This window comes from Pteropus alecto, unplaced genomic scaffold, assembly GCF_000325575.1.
Source record: "Pteropus alecto unplaced genomic scaffold, ASM32557v1 scaffold87, whole genome shotgun sequence".
NCBI lineage: Eukaryota > Metazoa > Chordata > Mammalia > Chiroptera > Pteropodidae > Pteropus > Pteropus alecto.
In genome coordinates this window covers 21,598,222-21,615,738 of record NW_006443225.1, presented here as the reverse complement: position 1 = coordinate 21,615,738, position 17,517 = coordinate 21,598,222, and the positions used below count along the sequence as shown (strand labels likewise).

At 44.1% G+C, this 17,517-nt stretch overlaps 1 protein-coding gene across 1 annotated transcript in view; it reads left to right on the top strand.

Annotated features, from left to right (window-relative positions):
- Nucleotides 1–17,517, top strand: part of CNGB3 (cyclic nucleotide gated channel beta 3) — a 101,863-nt gene that overhangs the window by 44,210 nt on the left and 40,136 nt on the right. The window contains 6 exon segments of the mRNA XM_006924108.2: nt 7,155–7,297; nt 8,587–8,739; nt 9,160–9,249; nt 9,252–9,370; nt 13,353–13,403; nt 16,053–16,139. Coding sequence (XP_006924170.2) covers nt 7,155–7,297; nt 8,587–8,739; nt 9,160–9,249; nt 9,252–9,370; nt 13,353–13,403; nt 16,053–16,139 — 643 coding nt within the window.

The window sequence follows — 17,517 nt, the reverse complement described above, 5'->3', positions numbered from 1 at the left end:
TGCCGATTCAGGGCGTGGCGGCATCAGCATATGAATGTGGGGGGCACAGAATGCAATCCATAGCACATCCTGATACCTCAGCTTTTAAATAAAGACGACAGCAGTTTACTCAGAAGAGGCTAGTAAGTCAGAACAAATGTAAAGGCATATATAAAATGAAAGGAATATTAGTTAAAGGATCTTCAAAGTGAACAGATATCAGGTTATGTTTTCTCATACAGAGTAAGTGTGCAGTAAGCATCTGCTGAATAAATGAGTGAGACATTTAAAATGCACCTCAGAGCTTCACCAAGATTCCAGTTTTCAGGAACATTTTTTTAATGCATTCTTCAGCTCTTTCAGTTTGCCCCTATATGGAAAAAAAATGAAAACATAGTTGTTGCTTACTTTGCTCTAAAAAAAATACCTGAAATCATTAAGGAAGTAAAGATGTTTATTGAAATGAAATGTATTAGTATTATGACTATTTTATGTTTCTATTGATATGGGTATTCATTCCCTTTCCCATTGGGTTAAGATTTGGGAAGGATTGCTATCGTGTGTATCGGTGTGTTTGTTGATGTGTTTGTGTATATGTGTACATATAGGTCTTATGGATATAAATTTGTAATCTATGTTGCAATATTTTTATAGCTTTTTTGTTAGTTTAGTCTTAAAATAGTTGTTAAACTTCATAAAGTTCGACACCACTACATTTGTGGGCCATTAGGATGTGAGCCAAAAACAGTAATAGTGAAGACCATGGACATGACCTCTAGCACTGGCAGGCTAACAGAAGAAGGGTCTGTGGGGTCAGCTGCCGAGGGATGCAGAGCCAGCTCAGAGCTGCTGATGCATTGCAGCACGTTCTCGACAGATCAGGGATAATTTAGGTTAGGGAATTGTGCATCATACGATCCATATGTACATGACCATATGTACAAACTAATGTGTACAGACAATAGCATATGCACGACTGCAGTGTGAGAGACAGCTCAGAATCTCCTGGGAGAAGGCCACAGAGTGAGACTCGGTTGAGTTGTATCTGTCCTGTCCTAAATTTGCTTAAAACGTGTAGGTTTTATGGTAGATCACCACATACATTGGTAAAAATCAAAACTTCATAGTAACATCAGGTATTTTCAATCAGAAATTTACTCCTAAAAAAATGTTCACTTATTCAAAGCAGGCTTCTTTGCTTCAGATGTGACTTTTGAGGACAACTGTCTGGATTTATCATTAATTTTTGTGAAAGCACAGCAAAAGGTAAAAGGCCTGCTCCTCTCTTCCCCCCGAAACTCCTCAAAGTGGAATATAATTTTTTTTGCCTAATTCCTGTCTGCCATTCAACACGACGGAAATAGCAGGTTTTATAGGACTTCGATTAACTGGAATTTTTTTAATGAGTCAAATCATTGGAAAATGAATTTAATTCTTAATTTAGCATTAAGAGGAATCTAGCAAAGTTTGCGAAAGCCCAAATTTATTCAAGAAGATTTATTAGAGGAAATAAATATCACTTTTAATTGAGTTTGGGAAATAATGAATGGAAATTCAATATATTATTTAGAGAACAAAGACAGATCCTACATACATTTTTACAAAATACTTATTGAGACAAATGGGAGAAAATGATAAAATTTTACCACATTGCACATTTCTTCAACCAAGTTTCTTAAAGATGATGAAGTCTTACTTGCTAGAATTGTAGGTGCCTCTCGTCCCCACCCTACTCACTTTGTGTGCAGCACGAGATACCACTGGCCTCCTTTTCCAAACTCTTAGCTTTCCTGATTTCGTGACATTTCTCTCTCAGATCTACCTCTGTAATTGGTACTTCCCAGTTCCTTTTCTCATGCTGCTCCTTAAATGTCAGCAGATTCCGCAGTTTGACCTCCTCTCTTTTCCTGTCCTGTGCCAGCTCTTACCAGCAGTCTGACCCACCGTAATTCCCCCACCTCCTCTAGGCAGGCGAGTCCCAGTTCAGCATCTCCAGCTCAGTCCAGCCACGGACGTCCAGACACACTTCTCAACTGATGCTGCGCTGGGTGCATTAGGGAAATAACGGTTCTTCATTTACACCTCGAGTTCAACATGTACCAAATTGAACGTATTTGTATGTCTCTTACAACTCATGTCTCCTTCTGAGTTGCCCATGTGGACGCAGTTATCCTCTTTGCTAACTGTTAGTTTCCTAGGGCTGCCGCAGCAAATTGCCACAAACTAAGTGGCCTACAAGAGCAACCACGTATCCTCTCACAGTCCTGGAGGCCAGGAGCCTGAGAGCAAGGTGCAGGCCATCCTGGCCCTTCTGAGAGCCCTGAGGCGTGCCCGTTCCAGACCTCCCTCCTGGCTACCGCCACTGCTGCCAGCAAGCTGGGTGTTCCTCGGCTGGTGGACACCTCACCTCAGTCTCTGCCCCCCTTGTCACGTGCTGATCTCCCTGTGTGTCTTCTCCATGTCTTCGCTTGGCCTCCGTACAGGGACACCAGTCATTAGCTTAAGGGCCCACCCTGCTCCAGCGTGACTCGATCTTTAATCCAGGAGTTACATCAGTAACAGCCCTATTTCCCAATAAGGTCATAGTCTGAGGTGCCAGGTGGACGTGAACTTGAGCGAGGCACCATTCCAGGGAGCACACTGACCCGGCCTGAAATCTCCTGCTGTTGCATCAGCCCGCGTGCTCTCACTTGGCTCCCTCCCTTCGGTCACGCTGCCTCCTTCCCACAGCCAGTTCTTTCTTCTTTTTCAGTGATTTGCCTAAAACATAGCTAAGAGCGCCCCTCTTCTGAGAATTCTGCTGTGCTTCCCCATTGATCTCAGCTGACCTTTTAAGCCAAATTGTAGGCGATTTGGAATTCTACGGCAAAATGTTTGAGTCTTCTCTGTGTCTACAAGGCAGCAACTAACACACCTTTGTCTCAGGCTGTCCCCCTTTGCCTAGCGTATTGTCTCTTCACGCGATCAAAGAGCCATCCACCCTTCAAGGTTCTGCTCAAATGTCACCTCCGCGTGAACTTACCCCTTACCACGCCCCATTTCACCCCCTCGAACTTAGTCATCCCTCTGCATTGTCATGCTGAAGCGACAGTCTCAAACCAGGGAACATGTGTCACGGGGTGCTCGGGAAAACGTTCCCCACAAGGGCAGAGAGTTTCAAGATCCACGTCTCATGTGCGGCCTCTTTCTGTAAACTGACGTTCCCGCGCCCCACACACCGCCTCCCGCACTGGGCCTTCGCCCCCGCGTGGGGGCAGTTAGGCTGCCCCAAGCGTCCCGCGTCATCATGCTGCACGGCCCGAGAGCAGACGCGCCCGCGGCCCGGCTCAGGGCGGCCGTCCACCCCGCGCTTTCTTTCTGCCTGTGTCTCTGACGGAATTTAAAGAAACGAGGAACACGGCTGCAGCCACATCCTTTCCACCAGCTCTTTAAAGTGAGTTTTCTCTGCACCTTTATCAGAAAAAGGAATAAACATCATTCTAACAATAATTAATTCTTTATTTTTCCATAGTTACGTAAACAAATTTTAAAAGCCTCATCCATCTCAGTAAGCAATGAGTATCCAATAAGACTTTCCTTTCTATGTTTATCAAAATGTGTAAAATGTCTTTACTCTTTACCAAATATTTCATCAAGGACTTACAAGGAATAGTTTTTTAAATCTATAATTAGTAATATAAATAAAGAAATACCAAATATAGCTCAAATGAGGCATAGTTATATAAGACATATCCATTGGTTTCCTCCTTTACCCCCATTCGATTTTTTGTTTATCCCATGAAATAGATGTTTTTTCATCTCTATTTACCTTTTTCAGTTCAGTCACTAAATTGCCTAAAGAAAAATACATTCCTAGCTTCTGTGTGTATGTAAGTACATATGTGTGTACATACATATATATGTGTGTATGTACATATGTATGTATATACATATTGATATGTGTGTGTATAGGCAAAGATTACTCCAGAAAAGAAGCTGGAACAAAGGAAAATGAGATGAAATAGACTGAGGTATAAATGCTCAACTAATACAAGAAGGGAAATGTGTAGTAGATGAAATATAGCTATGTGTTCGAAATGCTGGCATGCTTTCTAATAAATTTTTAGCATTTTAACCGTGAGGTAGGTTTGCACGGTACAGACTGGTGAGATTAAGTGGCAATAATATGGTCAATTAGGGCTTTTAGATAATTCAGGGAAAGGAAAAACATTCTCCTTAGATCTTAGGCTTGAATTAGACACTGTGACAGTTCGAATATCTGACTTTACAGTTAATGATCCAGCAACCCTCAACTTCACTTTTTATAGATTTTTTAGCACATCGAGACACAGCAAATAAGGCCAAACAAAAGGTTAGAAGTAGTGGGTTTATTTAGTCAATACACATTTATTAAAGACCTACCTCATCCTAGGTCTTGTGGAGAATAAAGAAAACTTACAGTTTTTGACCTTCAGAACTTTGGTCTATGATGATGTCATCTACGTACATCACTCCAAACATCCCATTCTCACCGATGACACCAAGATCTTGTCGCCACACCTGTATTTCTGAATGCCTCGTGGGTATTTCAGGCAAAGTCCTTTCACACAAAGTCCTACAAACATCTCGAATTGAACATATACACACACAAAAAATCCTCACTTTTTCCATACACCCACTACACGCAAACACCTCCTTTCTGAATTTGTTTATATTAATGTCGTCTTTATGAATCTAGTCTCTTGTAATAGAAATGTAGGAGTTAGTCTTGATTCCTTATGTGGATTTATCCAGAAGATCCAGGAAGTTCCAATCCTTTGCTTTCTGCCCGTGAGCAGTCCTTTAGTCCCTTTCCTGAACACGCTTGCTTTGCTCTGCGGCCTGCGTGGCCAGCGCTCATCTCCAGCCCTCCCTCTGTCGCTGCTTCTCCCAGATGTCTCCCCACCCGTGCCCACCCCTCCTCAGTGCTCTGCTGAGCTCCCTTTAGCCTACAGGTCCGTGTCCAAACTCCTCAGTAGGTCGTGCAGGAGCATCATAACCTGACCGAACGCACCTTCCCGGACCTTGCCGCCACCCTGCCAGCCCAGCGCTCCGTGCACACTGCGGTTCAGGCGCAGCAAACGCTTGCTAGCATGTCACTTCCTTGCCATCTCTGAACGCGCTGTTCGTTCCCAAGGCCTGGAAAGCCCATCATCTTTCATTCCTCTGTCCGAGGCCTTCTTGTCCTTCCAGACGTGAGATGTTTCTCTGCGAAGCCCTCCTTGATACCCCAGGCCGAGTTCTAGGTAGCAGCACTCTCTACACCTTTATTACTTATCATCACTTATTCATTTGTCACATCCTTGCCTCCCCATGAAACTGTGAGCATCGCTAGCCTCTGTCTCACTCACCCTTATATTTCCAGTACATAAAGTAGAAACTCCATAACTGTTTGATGGGTGAATAAACTTCCAAGCATACTAAGATTTTAAGAAAAAATCTGTGAAATGATATATATGACAATACTTTTTAATCATAAGAAAAAAAGGTTTTTTGGTTTTGCAGATATACTGCCCCCTATTTATTAAGATGTATCAGATTTTCTTCCACTGAAGCTCAGTCTTCACCATTCCAGACACTTGTAAAGGTCTTAGTGGGCACATTTGAAGAACCTTGATGCACAGGCAGAACTTTTATATTTGAAAGTGGTATAAATTATGCTATGATAACAAGAAGGGAAGAGAGAAAGATACCAGTGGTCTGGGAATCTGTGGACAATGCCAGCGATGCTGCATCTGTGGGCCGGGAAGGGACCAGGGGTCAGTGGAGAGGGGCCCACAGTAGGGCTCTCTTTACATGGAGCCTTCAGGTCGCCCGGTCCCCAAGTGGACTCCCTGGGTTCCAGTTTGGGAGTGAGATGGAAAGGGCAGGTGTGACTGAGGGGAGGTAAGGGTGGGCAGAGCCTGTGCGGGCCCGGGCAGACCCGCGTCGGACCTGAGGAGGAAGGATGCGGGGGAGAGAGTGAGCTCTAAGGAGAACCCGTGCAGAGACGCCATCTTTATGAAGTACATGGGTTTACACCTCATCCCCCGTTAGTCTGCTTGAATGTTTTCTTAGAAGGGAAGTTCCTTAAAGCAGGGGTCCCCAACCCCTGGGCCATGGACCAGTACTGGTCCGTGGCCTCTTAGGAGCCGGGCCGCACAGCAGGAGGTGCACAGCGGGTGAGGGAGCGAAGCTTCATCTGCATCTGCAGCCGCTCCCCAGCGCCAGCATCGCCGCCTCAGCTCCGCCTCAGATCACCAGGTGTTACATGCTCGTAGGAGCACCGGTCCCTGGTACCAGAAAGGTTGAGTTAGTTTGTGTAACAACCTGTCACAAACTTAGTGGCTTAAAACAGCACCCGTTGACTAGCTCCCAGTTCCGTAGATCAGTAGGCTGGGTGGGCTTGGCTGGACTCTGCTTAAGGCCTCACACCGCCAGAAGAAGGTGTTGTCCAGGCCTGGCTGGGCTCTTACCCGGAGGCGCCAAGAAGAATCTGTCCCAAGCTCATCCAGATGATCGGCAGAATGCAGCTCCTCATGGCTGTGGGACTGGGTCCTTGTTCCCTTGTTACCAGCTAGCTGGGGGTCACCCTCACCTCCTGGAGGCCTCATGCAGGTCCTGTCAGAGCCCCTTTCCTCTTCTGAGCCAAATGTGCAGAATTTCCCTCAAGTAAATCCTTCCGTGCCTCAGGCCTCTGGACTGCTCTGTCACCAGCTCTGCTGTTAGTGAGAGGCTCACCTGTATAACGTCCTTACCTTAGAGTTGACTGAGCCATGTGACGGGCTCGATTCCGGTGTAAAACCCACCGCATTGGCGGTCCCCAGCACTATGCGGGACGTGCACGCCAAGGGCCACCCTGGGATCCTGCCTGCCATGCCAGCTAAAGCTTTCATTCTGCTAATGATACGATTTAGTGGCGGAGTCACAGTTGAGATCCATGCGGGCAAGAATGGCCACTTGCTGTTTGCGGGTGCCAGCTGTTCCCTGGCACACCTGTATTGCAGCGGCAGTTTCCAGCAAGCCGAGTGCTGGAGTCATTCTGTTCGGCTGCAGAAAGGAGCAGCTAATCATCTTGGGTATATTGGGAAGGTGGAAAAACTTCGTCCCCTCCCTGTGTGTCTCCTCATGCCCTGTCTCCACCGCCACTTGTTCCCCTCCTTTATTTCAAAACACAGACGACTTGGGGCCCCTGTCATAAACGAGCACGCCGACGCCCAGCTCTGCGACCTGGTGAGACGGCTGCGTCAGAGGACAGCCCTCTACAAGGGGAGGTTGGCCGAAGGAGACATGTCCTCCCCCGAAGCCAGCCCCGACGCGGGTAAGCACTGCGCCTCCAAGCGCTGGAAGGAAGTTATGAGGGGACATGCATTTTGCAAGTGTCTTAGTTTGGGTTCCCCCAAAAGCAGACCCCAAGAAAATGATTTAAGTTCAGATTGTTGACATCCAGGGTGATCCAGGAAGGTGACAGCGGGCAAGTGAGACAGAGGGGAGCCAAGACAGTCCGGGGTGTCGACGAGAGGGTCACCCCAGTGAGCCACCAGGGCTGGACCAGCATGAAAGTCTGTGGCTCACCGTAAGAGGAGGCTGGGGGCTCAGCCCACTGACTCCTTCGCTCGTCGAGGGTTACTGCAGGGCTGCCGCTAACACCCCCGCCCTTGAGCAAGCCAGCTGGGAGGACACCCTCAGGCACAGAGGCCTCAGCCCCCGGGGTGTGCACAGGCCAACATCCACCATAGCAAGTTTTGTTGCAAATATTAATTACAAATACCCATAATACTCAGAGTGCTTTTAAAAATAAAATAATGACCTGAATACACAACAAAGCAAAGGACATCAACAAACTGATCCCATGAGAGGTGGGGCCATTGTCAGCGTCTCTAATAACTTCAGAAATGTGCTTATGAAAATTAGTAAGCATAATCAAAGAGAGCACAAAAGTGATGGACCCCGTGATGATGTCCCTGTGACATGTTTATGTATGTATTGACCAAAAAAAAAAAAGTTGTTTGTTTATTAACAGTTAAAATTCAAATTGTTAATTACACAGGATGGAGCTAAGGGTCTTCTCATAACTTTGATGAAAGTTGGATTCTCAAAATAAGCTATGTCTTGTATAATATTCTCTTCGTAAAGTGGAGCTGAATAAAGCAGTCACTATAGTCTGATAAGTATGTTGAAGAGGAGAGTTTGAGTTTCGTTTACCCATTACTCAAAGGATATGCGTGAGACTAAAGAAGCATGCAACTGACAACCTGCGGAACGCTGCACATTTGTAATGTTTCTTCCAAATGTAAATCCAAAGCTCTGGCTTTCTTCAGGCTCCATAATAGTGAGAACCAAGTTTGTATTTTAAGAATCTTATTTGTAACACATTTGAGATTATTTGTTAGTGAGCTTTAAACCTGCTATTTATTTCTAAATTCCAGTGTTTTCATTACCTGGATATTTTCACAAATGTCATTATTTTCAATGCTGTAAAATGCCTTATGTGCCTGTATTGAGAGGGGAGGATTCTGGAATGTTCTGACATCAAGAAATCCAAGCTTTTTGCTCATGAAGCTTACTTAACCTCTTGAAGACATTTTCATCTTTTTCTTTCCTACGAAGCAAAGCCCACAGCTGCATTGTCAACACCAGAAAGCAGTGCCAAGCCAGAAGGAGAACGTTGCCATCACATGTTGTGTTGTAAACTCCAGAAGGTGCCTCTCACAGGCCACCTAAAGCAAGTCAGACTTCCAAGAAGCATAGATTCATACACAGGTACTGTCAGGGGTGGACCGTCCCAGTGGGAGGACTGGCTGTGACCAGGCTCCCGGAAACCCAGAGTCACAGGTGGCTCCCATTTTCCCTAGCCCACATGCTGGCTCTATTGCGAAAGCAGAATTTAAACCGTGTTAAACTACATTAAACATACAGTGGGTCATCCGCCCCTCTCGAGTGAAGATAACAGATAAAATAGTCCTGCCTCTTTCTGGAAGGCAGGTTGGGGTCTCTCCTGCCCCCGATTACGGTGTCGGAACGGCTCAAGGGGTCCCTGGGCGCCGTTGGGGAGCCGCCTGCGCTGGAGGCGGGGCTGTGTGGTTGAGAGAGCCTCGCCCCGCGCCCAGCCTCGCCAGACCAAGCAGTCACTGGAATGCTCGTCACATGCCCTGTGGGTCACTCCAGTTGCTGTTTTCCTAGATCCACTCTATCTCCTGTGGCTCTCGATCGTCACCGCTGCTGGAGAATGATAAATGTGTTAGAGGCCACTGTCTTGTGCTTTGGTACCCTACATAAACCGGACAACACGTGCTACTGGCTCCTGGTGGACCTCGTGTGCGACGTCATCTACCTTTGCGATATGTTGCTGATCCAGCCCAGGCTCCAGTTTGTAAGAGGAGGAGACGTCATAGTAAGTGAGGCTGGGAGGGGCAGCAGCTGACAGGTGGGTACCAGGCAGGACTGCGGAAAACAAACTCACAGCGTTGTCTTGGCTCATGTCCGACTGGCCGTCTCAGCATGTGTCCCTGTCAGTCTTTAACCCCCGGAGGCCAGCAGTGTAATAGTAATAGCACCACCAACACCAGCACAGCAGCCACTGCGTGCCGGGGACCCCTCGTCTCCCTGGCCTCCATTTCCTCATCTTTGGGGCAGGGTGACAACAGCACCGTCCTGGCGTTGGGGATGCCGGACGCATCAGTGCGCGTAAGGGGCCTGGTGCGTGCGTGGGAAACACTAGCCCTGTCGCTCTGGACAGTTGACCCTGGCGCCTCCCTTAGCCCTTCCCGTCGCCCTGTGAGGAAGATGCTACCTTCACATGAGGACACGGGGGTTTGGAGAGGGCACGCGATTTGCTAGTTAATGTCCCGGGCAGGGCTCAAACGCAGACCTTCACTCCAGACCCACGCTCATCCCAGCTGCGCCGTGCTGGCTCAGGCTGGCGAGTTTTTCAGAATGCGATGGTAGCCGAGAGTACAAAGCTGACGCCAGTCTGAGGTGTCAGAGCTGTACACGTCGCATACCTACGTGATGCAGACGAATGTGTAAATTATCGGTGCAAACAGAAGGAATTTAATGTATATTCCTCTAGCAGTCGAACCTCCAAGAGTGAGCCGGTGGCTGCCTTCTCCCACGTCGCCGCCCGCCGTCCGCCTCGGGGCCGGGAGGGTGTCATGCGGTCTCCTCTGCAGGCCGCCGCTGCCATGACGCAGCCCAGGCTGTAAGCTCTGTAGGGCACAGGCTGTGTTATTGTGTGTCATTGTACGGTCAGCAGCGAGCACAGTCCCTGCCCACAGGACAGAAACCAAGTCCCGGATTTGTACTGGACATCCCAGGAAAACCTAACTTGACGAGAGAAACTGTCGTGACCCGTTCTGCCACTGCAGACCTCCAGTACTGTCCAGTGCAGCAGCCACCTGTATCGAGTCAAATTTGAATTTTAATTAATTAAGGCAAAATAACGTTAAAAACTTGGTTTCCCAGCCACACTCTCCGTGCTTCCAGCACCCCAAAGCCACTTGGGCCAAGGGCCCCCGTGTCAGACGGCCTGCGGCCATCCCACCATCATGACGCGCACTGCTGGGAAGTGCTGAAAGGGACTGAGAACAACCAGCCGTCAGCATCTCCATGGAGAGAGCCACACGATGAGCAGGAGCCCACTCACCCAGCAGACGGCGCAAACCGCAGACACCGAAAACACCATGTTTGGTGCGGCTTTTAATTACCGTGTCTGCCGGCATATCTTCTGCTCACTCCACTTTCCAGACTCATCACATCTCATTTCTCATCGTCAAATGCGGCACCCGCTTCAGAAGGTCGTGTTCATACCCTGGACTTATTCTGAGTGCTGAGGGAATTTCATAGCAAATCCAGTCATTCTAAGACAGAAACAGAAAAACATATTTTCACAGGCGCACACCCGAATCTCACAGCCTCTGCCCCCAGCCCTTCCCCAACTGCTGCCCAGTGTCGTGGCCTCGGCACAGCCCCAGCGAGGGCGTCTCCGAGCAGCTCTTCCAGGGCCACAGCACGGGCGCCGAGCGACCAAGGAGATGGCCCCTGGGGTCATACGTGTTTTTGAAGAAGAGGCAGGTTCTTTAATCTCCTGAATGTTCTCTTGAGTCTCCAGAGGATCTTAAATTATTAAAAATCTGAAAGTAGTTTTGGTTGGTTTGGTTTTTTTCACTATTACTTGCTTGGGAATGCCTCCTATTTGGGAAATCTTTCCTAGAAAGAAATTTTAAAGGCCAGAGCTGAAGCTGTAGCAGAAACCCGTTCACAGTATTTCCTCACACAGACGTCAGAGCCTTAGCTAACTCACCAGCACTGTCCCCAGAGCTCACTGGCAGCTTGATGAATGACAGTGACGGTATGCAAATACGAAGGAAGCAGCACACAGAAAAGAACACGAATTTCAACCTCCATTAGATCCACAAGGGGGGAGAAAATCAATGTGTGACAAAAGGAAAATGACAAAATCAGTAAGAGGAGACTTTTATTTTCAGTTTTCTAAGAGACTTTTGCACACAATGGAATGTTAAAACCAAGAGAAATAACCGATAAAAACATTCAATGAGCTCTGTTTAAAATGTGTTATCACAAGCAAAAGAAGTTTAATGGTTTCTTTAATTTAGAGTAGGTAGTTTTGGTTTTGAAGCTTGATGACGATGCCAGCTGAGCACCCAGCCTGAAGGCCTCACTGCGCTTAGCTGTCCCTTACAGCTCTTGGTGGACGCCGCCAGATTAGTCAATCATTTAGTCAGTCGTTATTTCATTCAACAAACATGTTTTAACTAACCACAGTTGCCAAGTATGCCAGGGCCGAAGGATGGAAATGTTAATTCCCCAAGGTCTTAAGGGAAAACAGAAACTGAGACAACCGATTGAGATGGTAAAGGCCACCTCAGAGGAGTCAGGAGGATTTACAAGTTTTCCGCCGCGTTTATCTGCAGTATCTTCTGAAGACGGTGCTGCACAAACAGAGCAGGGTATTTATTAATCAAGGACCAACAAGAGTCTCTCATCTGAGGTTCCCCTTACGGACAACAGACGTAGAGCAGAAATGACAGTGGGCATTACTGGTATATGAGACCCTCACACCTGCAGCCTTTTGTTAAAACAACCCATCATAAGGGCCCATGGGGATGGTCAGTGCCATCCAGTGACAGTGTCCATCAAACCTGCCCTTATGGTCCGTCACTTTGGCACTTAATCGTCCCCGTTACTGTTTATCAACTGACCCGAAGAAAATTAGCCACTCCCTTGTCAGGTGCTCTGTATACTTGACTCTACTTCTGTTATTTGTTAAATGGCAGGCTAATTATGATGTAGTGGAAACAGACCAGGGTCAGATTCCATCTCTGAAACTTACTAACAGCATTACCGGAAGAAAATAAATTTACCCTTTCATTAAATACTATCTCCTTCATCCATAAAATAGGATGAGTAGCACCCCCTCATAAAGCTACTGGTGAAGATGCACAGTAAATTCCTGAATGAACCAAGTGAATGCGTGTCCACACACTTAACTTCCCCCTCTCATCTCCTATTATACATGTAGCTGTCTTTCTGATTAGTTTCTTAAGAGTAGCAACAATATTCAGTTCATTTCCCTCTCTGTATTAGCAACTCAGCGAGTATACTCAAGAAATGTTAGAAGGAGTGAGTGAATGGCAATCTTGGTTCAAGGATTTCTTGCCTTGAATAATCTGCATTATAGTTGTTTCGGATGATATTATTTTGAAACAGTTCTATTTGTTCAATGTGAAATTATGAGGTTTTATGAACTGTTTTTCAGAAAAGGTAAATAATAAGTAAATATATTTATACCTGGGTAGAGCTTCTTGAAAAACTATCTCTTGAAAAGTTTTTAGGTGTAGTTAGCATATTCCTCCCAATGCAAACTTTCCCCTGAAGTGGTTACCTGCATACTGGTGAGGCTTAAAGAGAGAGAGTTAAGTAGGACATTTTAAAAATAAGTGCCTAACTGTAACCAGTAAGCATGCTGAGCCTCATAAAGCTAATGATACCACATTTATTTAGGGCTCTGAAGAAAAGGGATTTAGAATCACTAGATGGCATTTTCATTTAATCTGGCAAGTTTTATTTTCATTTACATTTATTCAATCTTATGACCATAGACAACCCTAAAAGTAACGGGATAATTGTGCTAAAAACATTCTTCCAGGGGAGGAGGAGGCATACAACAGGGCAAAAACGAAGCAAGTGCCAAGGAAGGTTTGTTTTTGTTTTATGATATGAGTGGATAGAGCATGTTTGTAGGCTGAAGTTGGAAGGAGCCAGTAAGAAAAATATCTAAATATTTTTTTAAAGTGAGAAAATATTTCATGAAATTGGGTAGAATCAATATGAAATATAACTATAATATATTTCAGGTGGATTCACATGAGCTGTTGAGGCATTACAGGAGTTCTACAAAATTTCTGGTAGGTGCCTTCCAATTTCAAAATTGTTCAAGCAGTCCATTGCCATTTTGACTTTAAGACTCATCTATAAATTTCTACCAAAAAACCTGCTTTCTTTCAGAAAAATAGCCTTTGTAGCAAAGTTGAAGCAGATGAGTTTCATTAGACAGAGGCAAACCTGAGGTTTTGCTTCTTAGTACTTGCACGATACACTTGTTCGTGCGTGCACATGTATAGTTCAACACATGGGTCTTTATTAGGCAGACAAATCATCCATGCCCATGTTGAAATTTTGATTTAAACGGCAGAAAAAGAGTTAGGGGTGTGTTTTTTTTTCTGTCTCGTTCATACAGAGTGCTAGCCTCCGATTCACGGAACGTGATGATGTAAAAGTCTATAAAATTGTTTCTACTCCTGGTTTTTTGTGTTTTTTTTTTTTTGGTTCATATAAAGAAAATAAAAAATAGAAAAGAAACAATTATTTATGTGACGTAGCATTTTTCTTTCCTCAAAGAGCAACATAATCTTACGGATTTTTTTCAGCCATAATTATTTACAGCCGAGTACTTTGTACTCTACTTGCTCCTCCTGACTCTGAGAAATAGGTAGCAGCTCAGGGCTCACCAAGGTCACCTGAGCTGTATGAGTGAGCGCCATCCTCCCAGTTTAAGGATGACATTTGAGTGCCTTCAGATTTTGTTTAAAACTACAAACCTGCATCTAGGTGCCAAATTATCCTTTTGACAATCTATAGTGGTTAAAATCCCTTTCAATTCATTTTTATCTCCAACTAATTTTTTTTGTAAAAAATATCCACATACTTAGACATATTTATAAAAGATCTACACTACTTTGATGAACTCTACAAAGTAGATGAATATTCTTTGTAAGTGCCGCAAGCTTATTCCAAACCCTTAATCACTTTCTTAAAATCAATAAGGGCAAATTAAGTCATGTATTTAATTTGGATTTATAAATGTAAAATTTTACATTTATTTAATTGTGGTCACTTTTCCTTTCGAATTCCCTTAGCACATTATGAATTATGAATTATGGCATGGTGTCACAGTTATTTTTGTGCTTGGTTATTCCATTTCTGGAGTGTTAATTTCTCATGGACAGAAACAATATCTTAATTTTATTTCAACCACCATGCTTTTCAGAGTACCTTGTACAGAAAGCAGTGTTGGTCAATACTTAATTCGATTTTCTACAATTCAATGAGAAATAAATCAACATATGGGTCTTTATTAGATAGAATAAAAAAAGGATCATCATCACGCCCTTCCTACACAAATCCATGCTAATGTGTGACTGTCAAACACGACTAGTGACAGTCTGCATAGAGAAGTCAAGTGGGCTGTTGAGTAATGGTACAGACAGCAGGTAAAAAGGTCATTATTCTGCCAGATTAGTACACGTACCGTTATTTTACATGTTATAAAGCTAATTGTACTCGAGCCAGGAAACAGGTTCTGGAAGCGCACTAGACGAGTCAACAGCTCCGCACTCCTGCATCCTCATTTGTCAGACGCTGTTCTAGTCACTGTTCTGTGCTCCTCTCAACTCGCTACACGGCTCGGCATCTGGAGCTTAAAATCAGTGGGGTTTGATCATATGATGCAATTTCTGAACCAGTACTTTTAGTAAGTAATTTGTTTATAATTGCCAATCTAGATAATTCAAACCAGAAGTTGCATTGCTTATCAGTGGTACTAGGCCATTGTGAAATTCTGGTGCACAGTTAATTACCTCAACTCTCCATTTCATATGTATGGCTTCACAGAAAGCTTTTAACTGCTCTTAATTGTCTTAAATAAATTAAATGTTTTTTAATGTACCCTATTTTTCGATACCATGTAAAAACTAATAAAAGTGCATAATTATCTTACATAAAAGAATTTGTATTATTATTGCAATCAGGAGAGTATGCAAGTATGATGTTATCATTTCACAATTACCAGGGTAATAGAAGGCCAGAATAATTTAAATACAGGAAAAATTTTAAAATATATATTTTTAGCTGTAATAGCACTTTTAATATCGTCTCCCATCAGAGCTGCTGGGTAATTGTAAATGGGACTGTTTTGTCCTCTCCTCTCTGAGCCTGCGTGGTCTCTGACAGATATTTTCTCAGCAGTTTGCTGTTAGCAATGTGACCCGGAGTAGGCAGCAGTAGAAAGACCCGAGGAGTCAGGATGAACAACCAACAATATACTCATTCCTTACCACGGGAGAATCAGCCGAAACATAAAAATATATCACTGCAACGAACAAGTAATGGTTTCAAATAAAATCAAGAATAGACTTGATTTTTAGTCCAAGAGCCCCATGTTTAAGATGCTTTTAAAATGTGTTTTAACATTAGCAACCGTGCCACCTCTGAAATGTACGTGGCGGCACAGTGAGCTCTCAGGAAGTGCGGTGCCTAAGAGCTCAGGCACAGGGAGGCGGGAACGGCTCGGGCCGGAAGCGGCCGCAGAGCGGTGCTTGTTCTCGTGGTGCCAACACGCCTGCCAGTGGCACCGCGCGTGTGCACCTGAAGGCAGGTTCGTATAAACAGCAAAGAACCCGTGGCGCCAGGTCAGCTTTTACATATGTGGGTATAAACCAGTCCATGTCTGAAACGCAGGTAAACACAGCGTGATTGTGAACATGCTCTTCCAACAGCTGGATGTCGCATCGGCGATGCCGCTGGATGTCTTGTGCCTCTACTTTGGATTTAATCCAATATTTAGAACAAATAAGATATTAAAGGTAAGATAACTGTGTTATTATTCTCAATTGTATTGTAATTGTCTTATTGTAATAATGGAGATCTTAAAGTGATTTAAAATATCCTAAAAGTACAGTATTCTTAATTTTTCCACACTGTCCTCCATTTTCTATCCTCATCAATGCTATGAATTTTAAAACTCAGTGAAGGAAAAATGTCATTGCTTCTACTGATGCAAGTTGCTCTTGGTTGTTTTTATTCTGTATCTCATAACAGGTATCTTTATAATCTGAGATGGGAACGCTTTGGCGATTATAAATAGAACTATGATTTTAAATGCATTTTATAATTTTATTCTTTTCCATTTGTCCTTTTTTATTAGGCAGTCACTGAATGCCTAGAATACTGTCTAAAAGGAGAGAGTTTGATTAGGTGACCCCTAAGTTATCTTACTCATCCAAAATTCTATAATTCTAGGAAAAAAATGCAAATATAACTTTTGCATAACCAAATTATTTAATTTGGGTACAACTCAAATGTCCATCAACAGAGAATGAGTTAAATACATTGTGGTACATCTATATAATAGAAGACACTTTGAAATGCAAAAAATTACGTAAAGAGGAAGTTTTCTATGAACCGGTATTAAAAACATTTAAGATAAATTGCTAAGTTAAAAAACGAGCTAGTTACAGAACAGTTTATAGAACAAAACTAACTTTAGTATAACAGAAAGGAGAAAATATTCCATTTTTCTGTATTTACTTAACAGCAGAGGGCGTCAAAAAATATAATAAAAATGGTTAACTGAGGCGAGGATGGGAGCAGGAGGGAAAATCAGATGGATAAAAGGTAGGAGTAGGAGCAAGACTTTTGAGTATATATTTGCTATTGTTTTTGAACTCTGTGACAATAAACAAGTTACCACAAATTGAAATTACCTAAATCTGAATGTTTGAGGGACTTCTCCTACTCAGGAATTCTGGAAAAACAAACCATTTGTATATAATCTAGTTAGAGTCATTACTATTATATCTGTTTTTATTTTTAATTCCAAATGTTATATTACAGTCATATCTACACTGGATGAAATTTTGAACTAAATTTTTAAAATAATTTCTAATAGTCCCTCCTAGCTGTTAGATCCTGGGAGTCCCAGCACATTAAATAATTAAATACATTAACTCGTATATGCACAAACCCCGTTAGGGGGCATGTTCCCCTGTTGTCCCCATCTTACAGATGAGGAAAGTGAAGGACAGAAATGTTAAAGACTTTTCCAAGGTCGCAGTGAGTAAATGGAAGAGGCCACGTTGGTGTTTGCGATTCCATGCTCTCACTCTAGTGTTCTGCTGACTAGAGGTATGGAGGGGGCGGGGGGCGGGCCGCAGGGAGTGTGAGCTGAGCCAGACCTAGACG